Source organism: Catharus ustulatus, chromosome 6 (assembly GCF_009819885.2).
Source record: "Catharus ustulatus isolate bCatUst1 chromosome 6, bCatUst1.pri.v2, whole genome shotgun sequence".
Lineage (NCBI taxonomy): Eukaryota > Metazoa > Chordata > Aves > Passeriformes > Turdidae > Catharus > Catharus ustulatus.
The window spans coordinates 58,796,003-58,809,734 of NC_046226.1; the positions used below are offsets into that span (position 1 = coordinate 58,796,003).

Consider the following 13,732-nt stretch of genomic DNA (forward strand, 5'->3'; position numbering starts at 1 on the left):
CAACAGAAAAACTGCATCCAAGCTAAGAACAGCTTCATCCCAATACTCAGGCAGGCAGTCCTGAATCAGGGCACTCTTCTGTTTGGAAAGGACTGCCAGGTGGGGACAACATGCCCCTTTATACATCATTGCACCACCACTAGAATAAAGTTAACATCTTACCACTTTGTTTTGTGGCTGCTGGCAAGATCACTAAGATTAAAAAGACTATTCATACAAGTATTTCCAACATGTAAGAGAAGAAGTACATGGCTGGGCTGCAGCTCTGCTTGAGCAAGAGAAGGAGGATTGCAGTGGGAATCTCATGGAAGCGTTCTGAGTGATGTTTGTTAGTCCTTTCCCTCTTAATACCATATTCCCTAACACAGAAAAAGTCTTGTTCTCTTTTGAAAAAGTTCTCAGTCATTACTGGGATCTTACCCAAATCTGGGCCCTTTTGGATGTTGGTTTAACATTAGTTACAAAATGAAATAGTAATGGGGAGGAGACACAATATTTTAATTATGAAGGAGCAGAGTCTTGTCAAGAAAAGTTTCCCTTGCCTCCTTCCCTTCTGTTATTTGTTTGCTGCTATCTCATTTGTACAGAACTTGAGCTGACATTCAAAGGTAGTTCTTTATCTGGTGAATTCCAAGCTGCACTAATTGAAGTGACTTCTGTTATTGTTGTTTGTCTCTCCACTCTAATTAAAGTTTCTAATTGGAATTTGCAGGCACGTCTGCAGTGTGCTGTTCTCACAGATGATGTGCCACCAGTCATGGTGCCCTCCCAGGGGATGAGGAATAATGGCTCAGGCTCAGGGGTGAATAGCACAGCTCCTCTGCAAACACTGAGGACTGTCTGGCAAAGCTCCTGCAGGCAAAGCGTGGTTCCCACACCACTGTGTGACAAGCAAGGCACAGCCCATGCAGTGAGTGAGTCTGATGGATGGGGTTTTCAGTTATTTCTGCCTCCATCATTCATAATTTACTCCAGCAGACACCACCAGTGATCAATATTACAGGTTCTCAGTGAAGGCAGCCGGTGTAGAACAAGCTGCAGCGGGGCAGGGAAGTGGAGACTCTGTCTGCACCTCCCCAAACTCATGTTTGCAGTTCATGTTTTCATGTTTGCAGTTCATGTTTTCATGTTTGCAGCTCACTCAGAGGTCCAAGCACAGGGGACAAGACCACCCTGCTGCTCTGGGTTTATTTCTGAGATACTCATTTGCTGTACAGTCAAACCAGGTACTGACAGCTCCTGGGTAAAACCACATGCCATAATCCTACAGGGGGCAGTGCTATGGGGTCCTTTCCAGAAAGCAAATATAAAACTTAGGTAAAAATAATCATTCAAACTGGAGGGATTTTTCAGTTTCTCTAGTCACTCCCTCACAAGTATATCCATTTCCTTGATGTCATTTCTTCATATGCTATTTTTAAGGTTAAATAATCTGCACAGCTGTCTTTGACAAGCGTGCTCTAGGCCATGCAACATTATTTTTCCTGTCAAGATTTGCCTCGAAACCCTTTCACTTAAGCCCGTGTACTTAGCTGGGGAGACACAGGTCTTAACCCTCTTGTCTGCCAAGTTAGAAAATCCAGCTGGTATGTAGGAAAATTGAAAAGTTTTGGTAATTTGAGTCTTTGGCACAAACCAGAGTAACAGGACAACAGCAAAGAAAGAAGAAAAGGAGATTTAGAGGAGGGGTTTTCAAAAGAACAGGGTTTGGAATTTGACACAGCTGTATGGTATGAAGAAGGTGGCTGCACATTCAGATTCATGGAAATGACACAGTAACCATACAAAGTAAAAAACCACATTGCTTCAGATAAATGATAAATAAACTGTGAGTGTACCTGTGTGCATATGCAAAATGTCTTCAAATGCATTGCTTCATTCTTATGACATGCACAGTTAAGGATCAGAAATGAAAGCTTTTATCAGCATATCTGGGTCAGTGCTGACTCTCATATTCCTTAAATTCCTTCAAAATTAATAAATCAACTTCCTTGTCAAAGCATTGTTATACCAGTGCTTCTCAATTTACAGCAGAAACAATGCTGTCTCTCTATAAAGAGCTCCTGAACACCTCAGAGGGATTGCTGCAAGAAAACAATGACAGCTACAAGATGGTTCCTCCCACACAATCTGCTGCCAGAGCAGCAAAAGCAGAGATCATCAGACAAACTAACCTGTGGTGTCATTCCGTGGCAGATATACATGATTGGGATATTCTCTGTGTCTGGCCCTTGATCAAGGCACAAATCACTTTTCAGGGAATTCTGCAGCTAAAATAAACAGAAAGAAAAAGAAATCAACAAGTTTTACATGAGAAAAAATGATAGTGTGATTACTTTCTTTTCTTTGAGAAAATAAATAATATGTAGTTGAGGAAGGAAATATGCAAAATTAAAATATGTTGCAGTGAAGGTCTTGAAGAAAAAAGCATCTGGACTAAATTCTTCCTTGCAGATAATCTAACACCACTGATTTCAATAATGTTGCACAAAGTTTCAGGCCTGAATTCAAAATGCCTTCAGAGATAGCAATAATTTTGTTATATATATATTTTAAAAATATTTAGTCTCTGGTACATATCATATACAGAACCTGAATGTATCCTGCTGAGTAAGACAGATGGGGTATTAAAGAACTATCTTGGGTCACAATACTGAGTGTGATAAAAGGTATCTGTTCTATCACCATCTGTTGAGGGCGGGGGCAGTGATCCTTATCTCCATGGGAGATATTCTGCTAATGGGCCATCCATTGAAACCAGGCAGGGCATTGTTCTTTATCTTTTCACAACCCATCCTTCCTCCAGCCAGTCATTTTCTGCTAATGGCCATTGAGTCCCACTGTGGCACTGATAAAATTACTGCATCCCATTGGAAGTTGCTCCAGCCAGGGGGAAGAGCCCAACATTTCTTACCAAGATAAAAACAGAGGTTTTGGGACACTAAGGGAGCCCCTTTCTCCACTGGACTCCAGAGGAAAACCGGATTTCTCCACATCACCCCTGGACCTCCAGAGGGAAACTGCACCTTGTACAGGAGCACTGCTCCAACTGAGCCACATCTGTCACTGCAGGAGGATGCAGCCACCATTTAGTGGGACTGCTGCCAACACCCTGCCTGACGGGGTGTCAGGTTGTACTCTGACTGTGTCAGGGTTTGGAGTTTGTTTCTTTGTAGTACTGTATTTCTATTTTAATTTCCCTAGAAAAGAACTGTTATTCCTAATTCCCATATCTTTGCCTGAAAGCCCCTTGATTTCAAAATTATAATAATTTGGAGGGAGGGGGTTTACATTCTCCATTTCAAAGAGAAGCTCCTGCCTTTCTCAGCAGACATCTGTCCTCCAAACTAAAACAGCAACTTTTCGTTCTTTGTCCATATATAAGCCGCACCAGATTATAAGCCGCACTTCGGGTTCAGACCAAAATTTTAGTCAAAATGGTGCGGCTTATAATCATGAAATTACTGTAATTAAAAAAACTGCTTTCAGCTGACACGTGGAGACTTCGGGGCAATTGTTATGCACTAGCTCCCCTGATTATTCTGGGCTAGCCCAGCACAGCAGTGAACAGACTGCAAAGCACCTGGCCCTGGTCAGCACAGAGCCCTGTGACAAACCTGGGCAGTGTGAGACAGAGTTTTCTGGAAGGGAAGTTCTGAATGAATGAGCACACATGGCTGGGAGGTTGCTCAGGGTGAGGACAGAGCTGTGGGCTGCACACCCACGGACTGTGGAAAGAGCTTCAGAGGTGTAAGGCTGGCTCAGGGAACAGAGAGAACTGCCTGCTGGGGTGGAGATGTGCTGTGCAGCCAGTGATGAACTGGGCACAAGGGCCTCTTCTGAGGAAAGGAGACTCAGCCCTTCAGAAAGGAAGCCTGGAGCTGCACTAGCATGTGGAGAGGAGAGTGGACAAGGCAGAGGCTGAAGCCAGGCAGTAATAAATCAAAACCATCAACTCATCTCTACAAGACTTGCAACCCCAAATCCTGTAATGGACAGCATGCATCTCAACATTAAAGAGAAAATATGCATTGGATATCAATACTGGCAGTACTCTCAAGAATTAAAGCCTTGGGAATTACATAGAATCTTCTCTCTCAAAGCTTCCTAGTTCTCATTCATAATGGAACCATAGCCATGACTCCAATCACAAACAGATGTCTAAGCACCCCTCTCTACCCAAAACAATGATAAATATCAGCTTTATTAATTCATGCCTGGGTCTATCACTGCCTTTGTGTTTTCAAAACCTCTTCCAGGAACTCAATCCTAATGCTTGTCCTAGTGCTTTTCCACAACAATCCCCATAATAAAGGAAGCAAAAAGCCAGAGACAAAGCAGACACTGACCTTTTACAGAATAATGCTGTTTCAAACTGAGGCCCTGATTCTCAGGAATGATCACTTTACAAAATCTAGTGGCTTTGTGGCAACCAACAATTAACCTCAGTAATGCAATTTTAGCTACCAAGACTTAATCTTAAGAACAATCCAAAATACAACACAGTCCATATGCTGAAACCCAGAAATAATTATTGTTACACTGAGTACAACAGCTTTTGGCCCAGTGACATGGCTTTCTTCTAAACAGGAGAGTACTGCACATTCAGAAAGAAATGTGCTTCCCAAATATTTATTCTGCCACTAACCCCAACCCTAGCTATATGTCACAGCATAAGCTACACCTGAATGATGCAACTATTTCCTTAACTCTCACAGAACACAAGGAAATGCAGGATTCAGGAAGTAAATATGTGGGGTTGTCTCTGTAGACACCAAAATCCTAATCTTCAGCCCCATTCCAAAAGCTTTTTCAATTACCCAGGATTTTTCAAAACTGATGACAATACTATAGTAGAAGTATCTCCATTTCCTAACAAAAAGATGAAGTCAGTTGATGAATGGAAGCATTTAGAGAATCAGAAAGCAGCTGACTTGCTTTGAAATATTACACCTTTCTGTGCTGTAAGATGTGCAAGCAAACAGCAAAGCAGACACAAAAGAACATTAGACATAAGTGATTCTTTCACTAAAAGGATAGGGGCACTTTATCTCATGTCATACAAGAGTATTTCATCAAACAGTGAGCTGTGTGTTTGACAAAACACTCCCTCTGTACCTGCTGTCATAGCTGTGCACTCCTCCCCTAGGATGGTACAAACGGCCTGCTGTCCATCTCTCAGCTGATGGCAATCATGGGCATTATTGGGCAGTACCTAAATCATAGGATCACTGAATGGCTTGGCTTGGAGCACACATTAAAGGTTGTCTCCTTCCTTGGGCTAGGGCACCCTGAGAGTCCATGACCTCTCTGGGCAACCTCTTCCAGTGCCTCACCACCCTTAAAGAATTTCTTCCACGTATCTTATTTAAGCCTGCCTTTTTTCAGTTTAAAGCCATTCCCTCTTGTCCTATCACTATACATGCCTGTGAAAAGTCCCTCTCCAGCTCTCTTTAGCCCTCTTTAGGTACTGGAAGGTTGCTCTAAGGTCTCCCTGAAGCTTTCTCTTCTCCAGGCTGACCACTGTCTTGAGTATTTCTGTAAAAAACTCTTCTTTTTTTGGTTGATGAAAATCTCTCAGCAGAGTATAAAATAACTGCTGCTGATTTTCATTTTGACTTGCACAATGTGGAGTTGATCCTGAGACCAGCACTTGAGCTCTTCCATTGCCCTTCCTTTATTTATTCTACCTGAGAAGACTTTTTTATCCAGAGCCACACAGCAGCAGAACCATGCCCCAGTTAGCTGCTGTGCCTCCTGCTCCTCAGGAAACTGCACGTGTGGGCCATGGCATCACTGAGTGATTCCACAGTGTGTGGCAGAGGCTCCTTGCACGCAGGAGGATTTTGTGAGTGATTCTGGCATTGTTCTGAACCAGTCTGGAAGGTAAACATGCCTTTGGCAATGACCTGAACCTTTGCTGGAAGTGCTTTTCTTGTCTGTGTGAAAAGCCAGCACGGTTCTTTGAGCTGATCCTCACAGGGGCCATGGAACATCACAGGATTACAATCCCCTCGTTTGCCACAGGACAGCAGTGCTCCATGGCACACTCAGGGCTCTCTTGGCACACTGGCCACCTGCACAGCTCAGCTCTGTTTCTGAAGACAAACCTTTGACTTGTATGATCTGCTCTCGCATTTTCTAATCAGGACTGTCATGCAAAAAGAAAAATTTAATTCACAGGAATCAATTTTTGTTTAAATGACGGTGGAAGAGAACTGAAAAGGACATCCTGGGTCTAGCACCTCATTATGGGCCTGTGTTAATTTACTCTGCTCATCCTCCATGCCATGCACTCCTGCCCTCTCTGTCTGGGGCCCTGCCAGTTTCTGAGAGGCACAATTGCTCCTGCCTGAATTAGCACTGTGCAACTCCAGTGAGATTGCAACACAGACACGGGCACTACAAGTAATGCTGAGCCCAAAATGCATGGATTAGCTGCACTTCCTGCTGGATGCAATGTAATTCTTGAACCTCTCTAGAGCTGCTTTATACATGGGTTAGCTATTGAGATTTGCTTAGCTTGGAATGTCAGTCTTTGACTGTGATACCTGTTCTAGGGTGGATCAGGACTTCCCTTAAATGGCTAAAATTTAATAAGGGAAAGCATAAGCCTTTAACAGTTGGCTTGATGATATTAAAGGTCTTTCCACCCTAAATGACTCCATGATTCTAAGTTAAGAGCTGGCTACAGTCTTAAAAAGGTTGCATTGAAATTCTGAGTCTATTTTGTGGACTCCCCTGCTGCCACAAACCTGTCAGCTCCAATGTGTCTGCAAAGTCACACCTTGAGTATTTCTGTGTGGAATGCAAGCCATGGAGCAAACAAACAACAACAAATCAGGGAGGAAGGTAATGTTCAGGACACCTCAGCACAAGTGTCCCTGTCAACTAACAGCATTATTAAACTAGTGACTCCAGTCTGATCTGGTTCTTTCACTTTGAGTCAGGCACTGTGTTCATGAATTACTGCCACTGTGACACCTTTCTCCCCCAGTTTGTGGTGGGAAATGCAAACCAGGTCCTTACCACGCCGTAGGCGACAGTATCCGAGTACATTCTCATTTCTGGGTACACACTGACAAGGTACCACCTGAAGGTCTTGCACTGGAGCTTTTTCCTCAGGGCCTTCCTCTCTGAAATGTCCCCAATATCAATTCCAGAGTCCTGCAGGTGACACAAAGGGCACAAAGACCCAGAGAGACATCAGTGACAGACCTGTGTGTAAAACAAACCCCCAGACCTCCCTCAGTGCAGGATCACAGAATAAACTGAGCTGGCAGGGATCTGTCAGGAACATCAATGTCCTGCACAGCACCAGCCCCAGGAGCCAAACAGGGTTTTGATGATGACAATAACCAGGTGTTGGCTGTGAATGAGTCTGTTACCCCCACACACCCCAGAAGTCCCCAGTAAATATGACACAGGTCACCACAGCAGGGTCTGTTCACAGCCTGCTTTGCTGAATGGGACTGCTCCTGCTGACTCCAGGGGGGTTAGATCCAGTTTCCAATGACTATCACTGCTGCTTTCTAATTTCCTGGCCCTTCCCAAACCCAAAAGGAACTGGCAGGAAGGAGCAAGCTCCCCTAGAGCCATGGGCATTGCTGATGTCCCACTGTGGCCCAATAATTACTGTGTGACACTTTCTGGCCATTTCTGAAGTCTAGGCTGCTGTTTGAATGCAAAGAGCAGCAGCTCTGCTCACCTCTCTGAAACAGCACTTTTTAAACTTCTTTTATCATGTAAAAGGAGAAGTTGTTATTTTTGTTGAAAGCAATTGCTGAATATTCTCTCCCATATTTTTTATTCTCCTTTGCATTTCTGGATAACCTAGTTTGCACTTTTCATAAGAGCAGATCACAAAGCATGACTTTCATAAAGGTCCTGTATATAAAAATCAGTAATTTATCACATCAAAATCACACAGCAGTTGTTTTTAGAGGGGGATCTAAGTGCAAATCTGTGGCTGCCCTTGACAGGAAGTAAAATGAGACATTTTGCTCCACACTGCTCTATGACTTTTGCCTCAGAGCAAAACACAGGATAAATACATTTTCATAGGGAAATCTTACAATCTATCTCCTTAAACAACAGCCTTTACTGGGCCATAAATGCCCCAAAGATATGTCAACCATGAGACAAGATTTTAAAAAAACATTGAAAGCACTGGATTTTCTTAGTTACACAACAAAAAGGTAACTGTAGAAGTATCTACATTTCTGAGCTGCTGAAACAATCTCTCCACACAGATTCTAAACACAATCCCCTTGCTCTGAGCCCTTTGGCTCACAGTTGTTCACACATTAAATACCACTGACTAAAGAAATGAAGAACAGCTAAAATCAAACTGAACTCTGATGTTGGCCATCTGACATCATCTCTTCAATACAATGGACCAAGCAGTGCTCACCCATGGAAAAGAGATCAGGACAAGAAGTCCAGTGGGGAGTTACAGCAGGATTGTGCAGCATGTCATGCCACCCTCACTCAGACACCCCACACTTGCATTGACAGATGCCAACACCTCCTGGCAGATCTCTCCTCACAAATCTGGTGGAATTATAGCTCTTTGTAGTGGTAAATAGGAGACTCAAATTCAAATGAAGATGTGCAGTGTGGATTTGATGGGTTTTCCCCCCCATATTTCTGCAGCTACTAGTTTAAAATATGAGAGAGCCACCAGTAAAGAGAATAAACTCCACAAGAAATTAATTTTTAAAGGAACCTAAAGACAAAAAAATTATTGTAGAATAAGACACAACTATATATGTATGTCCATATGCAATTGTGGATGTGTAGGCATATACCTCATGCCTGTGTGTGAGACAGAAATAAATACATACATACAAATAAAATCCTACCAGAAAACTCAGAATCCGGGTAGGAACCAAACCCAAAAGGACCTGGAGGCCCTGGAGTGTGACTCACCTCCTGGGGAATGTTCCAGGCCATGTAGACGTGGCTCTTGAACTCGTCCATCCAGACCTCGGCCACGCGCAGCGCGTTCCTGCGCACGTGGGCGGTCAGGTCCTCTGTGTAGGGCTTGTGTGCTCGCTCAATGTGGGCAATCCTGGAGCAGGGCAGCACCTCCACGCTCCCTCCACACTGCCACACCTGCCAGGGACACAGCAAAGGACATTCTGCACTGCTGCTGGCCTGCACGAACACACTGCAGCTGTTTTGTCTCATTGTCACAAAGAACAACCATTCAAGGCTCGTGGGACTACACGAGTAGTTATTACCTTGCCTTACCAGGAATCATTATTGCTGCTTAACCTCACTACAGAGTTTCTGCACTACCAGTAGCCTCTCACTGCACTCTGCCTGGGTCAATTCAGCTGTGCTCAAGATTATCAGTATTTTTATTTACAGGACAGTCAAAACAGTAACACCTGGCTCAAGCTTCAAGCCTTGCAAGACTTTTCTCTGAGGTTCTGCACAGTCCATACAGACCACACATGCACCACCCAGAATCTCAAACTAGGCAGCTTGTCATAACAGGGAAACTCAGCCAGCCAGCCTTCCAAGACTGCTGAAGTTTCAGGTTCTTTGAAGATGAGGAATAGTAATGCACCTTTAAACTTTTTATTTCTTTAAATGCTTTGCTTTAAATGTGGTTGAGAAAGGACCAGGTCTATTCCTTTCAAGAAGGGGCAATGAAGACTGAGAGTGCCTCATGAAAATGTTGTGTGAACCAATTTCATCAGAAACTACTCTCATAATAAATTTCTTATGTAGGTTACTCTTCTCCTCAAATAGATTTCAGTTTTGCCCACTACCACAACTGAGCTAAAGTACACAACATTAACCATGATTATTGCTTTCATTTCTGATTTACTCCTTCTGCTTTCAACAAAAGATAAAACCACTCTGGCAAACTTAAGAGTCAGTGAAGTACATGAGTTATTTTACACAGCAGCTCTTCTTCTGTGTGCCTTGTATTATGCTAACTTCCTGACAAGATCAAAGCAGCCCATTCGTAATGGTTGAGTGGATGCTGCTCAGGTGAAAGCCCAGATGTACCCAAACTGATCCTGCTGAACAAGTGCCTGGGTGTCCCAGAGGCAGCTGTACTCACTGAGAAGTCACAGAGTTTGCCAGCAGAGACTCCTGAGGCTTGGTACCTCATACCAAGAGCAAAAACTGAGAGCCAGGGTGCTGCTCCCTTGTACACTCCTCCAGGGGACCATGTTCTGCTCTCCCTCCTCGTGGCCAGGGATGTGGGCTGGCAGAACATCCTGTTCTGGAGCTGATCACAGGCCCCTCAGATCTGTCCACCCTATAGGCAGATGCTCTACTAAGGAGGCACTTTGTTCAGTCATTCATTTTATATATTTAGACATCTGGCTTGAATACAGCATTTAGGCATTTGGCAGCTCCTGAGACCAGAAAATGTGGCATGAATTCAGAATGTTTACAAAGCTTTTTCTGAACTGGTGCCTAATTGCATTCAGCATATGCTGGGAGAAGAGACAGAGCCCTGGTTTGCAGAGCCCTGTGGAAAGGGAGCTAACCCATGAACCTGCTGTACACTCAAAAAGGGAGCTGAAAAGACTGCAGCACATCTCTGTGCCCAGAACCTGGAACACCCCTAGAGTAAATAAACATAACCATCATCAAAATCAGGGCAAAACTGAGATGATCATAAATATTTAAAAATAAATATGCAATTGATCTGGCACAAGAATAGATAATCTGGAAACAACATTTGTGTCCTGTCTTTCTAAATATCATATTAAATGGGCAATCCAGTTTAATGATCTAACAAAAAATAACAGTTTGTCAAACATTTAATTATAAATGGTCCAGTTCCATCTCCTAATAAAGATTAAATGTGAAGTAGCACCAGGCTGTGCCCACACAACACCTGCTTTCAGTCCAAGTCATTTCTCAGCACTGCATGGACATGCAGCTATAAATTGTTTCAGAGTTACTCACTGCACACTGCCTAAATGAGTGTCATGAAAGACAAGGAGGATGCAGAGATGGCCATAACTGAGCCCAGGACAGGGCACTCCACAGCACACATGCCCTGGGTACTTGGCTCATTGCATCCAGGGATGGCCTCGAGCCAAGGCCAGCAATGAACACCAAACCTTTTGTGGGACTTTCAGAGCTGTGTCTCAATGCCATCTTGACAAGTTGAGCCAAAAAATTCACAGTCTACAATAAGCTGAATTTCCAAGCAGATTTCTAGGAACTGAAATTTGGAAGAGCAGAGTCATTTATAATTTTAGCACTGATTCAGTTATCAGGAAACTCTAATTTGACTTTACAATGAAGTGAGATGTTTTCAGAAAACAACCTGAGATGACCAAGTCTTTAACAGAGTTTGCAGATAAGAATTACCCACTACCTGAATAAACACCAATTAATCAATTCCAGTGGCCACTCCTTTCTCCCAGACACTTCCAGTCTTTGTTCTGCTTTCAAAGACTAATTAATTTCTATCAATTAATTAGGTATCAATACAGAACTGCTAAGCTGCATTTAGCAGTTTCAAAACCATACTGTTTCCAAGAAAAAGTCTCCTAAAATCCACAAAAATCAGCTGCAGCACTTGACAAGGAGCATGGCCTTAGACACAGGCTAGGAAACCTGGCTGGGTGATACTTTAAAAAGGCAAAGAACACAATCCTGACATGCTCAGCTGCTCACACGGGACAAGCCCATGTCCCTTCTCTCTCCCAGTGAGACCACAGTCCAGCAAGAAATCTCTTATCCAAACCTTTCACTGCATTTAGGGAGCAGGGAGTTGTTAAAAAAAAAAAAAAAAAAAAAAAAAAACAGAAATGTAGATAGCAGGCATTAAAGTGCAACTTTCAAATGACATAGAGCTCTCCTGGAACCTCATGGAAGAGTTTGGATTCCCAGCTCCCTAAAACATGCAAAATCTCCAGCCAAGGATTGAAGGGCTTTGCTATGCAAACACTGAACACTACACTGAGCTGCATGTGTGAATATTAAACAATAAACACAATTAATTGCTACAAAAAGCATCAGTTTTTTAAAATTCTTCCCTGAATATATTGCAAGTAACAGAATTTCCTGCAGTTTCTCTCCCTTCCAGACCAACTATCCACTTGAATCTGACCACTCCTACCTCTCCCCAGCCCTTTCACTCATGTACATTAATGCCTGCTCCTCTAACCATTGTGTTGGAGCTGTTGTGGATAGCTGCATGGGTTTTCCACAGAAAAACCTAGAGATGGTATAAACCTCACATCAGAAGTGCACAGGAAAGACTAATTCATCACTCTGAAAAAATACCTTTCAGTCAGATACAATTTTTAGGGTGTTTTTAAATTACTGTTTTAACACTAATGAATACATTTTCTCAAAGACTCAGAGGGAAGTTGAGAAGCTTTTTAGAGCGGCCTGTTCTTCATCTATTAAAATTCCTGTAGACAAGAAGGAATAGCAATTGAGGGGTTAGTTCCTCACAGCTTCACACATTTCCCCTGTGGATTTTGCAGCTATTTTTTGCTGTCATTAGCAATCTTTATTCAGGCTTTAACCACACTGAATAGCACCCTTCTGGTTTTCCAGCACTGCAATTTTATGTGATGGCTATAAATATACACAAAAGTTAAAAATCAGTAGAGGTTTTTCAAATTATCACCCATTGCTTTAGCAAGAAGTCTAAAGATAAAAGAGCTTCAAAGACTTTTTTCAACCACATGGAATGGTTTTAAGTAAAATGTTATATCTCTCAGCATACTGTGGCTGCAATCAGTAATACTTAATGACTAACCTGCTTGTACAAATTGCAAGGAAAACACTTGATTAATTTCCTAAAGCCTGGTTAAAAGGAAATTCAGCAACTTTTCCTGTTGCCCATGAACATAATTTACCTGTGATAGGCAAGTGGTGGAAATTACCAGCAATAATCTCAATTTCCTGCCAAAGTTTGAAATAAACATATGCAGTTGTAAAAAACAACATATGCTTTCATCACAGAGACACAATAAATAGTAATTCGCATGTCCTGCTGTAAAAACATCAATTGCAAAACTGTACCAACAGCTTCAGACTTGGCCTTAGAAAGTTTTGAAGTGTGAGGGTTTATGTATCTTTGGGAACACTTCCCATGATTGCTGCAGTCTCAGCAAGGCAAAAGGTTTGCTTGTCTCTAGAGGAATTTCTTGAGGTTCCTGCTGGTTTACTTTGCAAAACAGTCTTTCAGGAAAAGAACACAGCAACTGGAGTTTCCCTTCCAAAGAGCTCTGAGCCCACTGCAATGTGTTCTCAATGCTCCCTTCCAAGACAGCCTGAGAAAGGGCTCTTTATTCTTGATTTTCTGAGGAGGTTCATTTGGTACAGCCCCAAGAAGGGCTGAGAGGGACTCCTCTTCTTGAAAGGGTTCCTTGTTCCTTCGTCACTACCACAAGGTAGTAAAATTCCATAACAAAGTTCAAGGTCCAGAGGGACAGCAGCAGTGCCAAGGTGAACATTACAGAGCTGGGAGATTAAAATCAGCACACCCATGACCTAAACCTAAACTGGGCAAATCAAAGGAGAGGGGACAGGAACATGAAATGAATACACAGAACCTGTTGGGGGAGTGAAACCCTGTGAGCCCTCATTCAGCCCCACCAGCAGCCCACAGCAGCCACAGAGTGTGTCACTCACTTTACAATACCCAAACCAACCTGGTACAAGGTTTTACAGCAAATTCCATCCACATCTGGAAAACCTCTTTCACTACATTGTTTAGTAAATCCTCTCC

General features: G+C 42.9%; 1 protein-coding gene across 3 annotated transcripts in view; it reads right to left on the reverse strand.

Moving 5' to 3' along the window:
- Positions 1-13,732, reverse strand: part of GALNT18 (polypeptide N-acetylgalactosaminyltransferase 18) — a 179,917-nt gene that overhangs the window by 40,495 nt on the left and 125,690 nt on the right. For all 3 annotated transcript variants that reach the window (XM_033062516.1, XM_033062514.1, XM_033062515.2), the window contains exons 8-10: positions 8,932-9,117; positions 7,030-7,167; positions 2,175-2,270 (exon numbers count right to left, since the gene is read on the reverse strand). In XM_033062516.1, the coding sequence (XP_032918407.1) occupies positions 2,175-2,270; positions 7,030-7,167; positions 8,932-9,117 (420 nt within the window). The remainder of the gene's footprint in view (positions 1-2,174; positions 2,271-7,029; positions 7,168-8,931; positions 9,118-13,732) is intronic.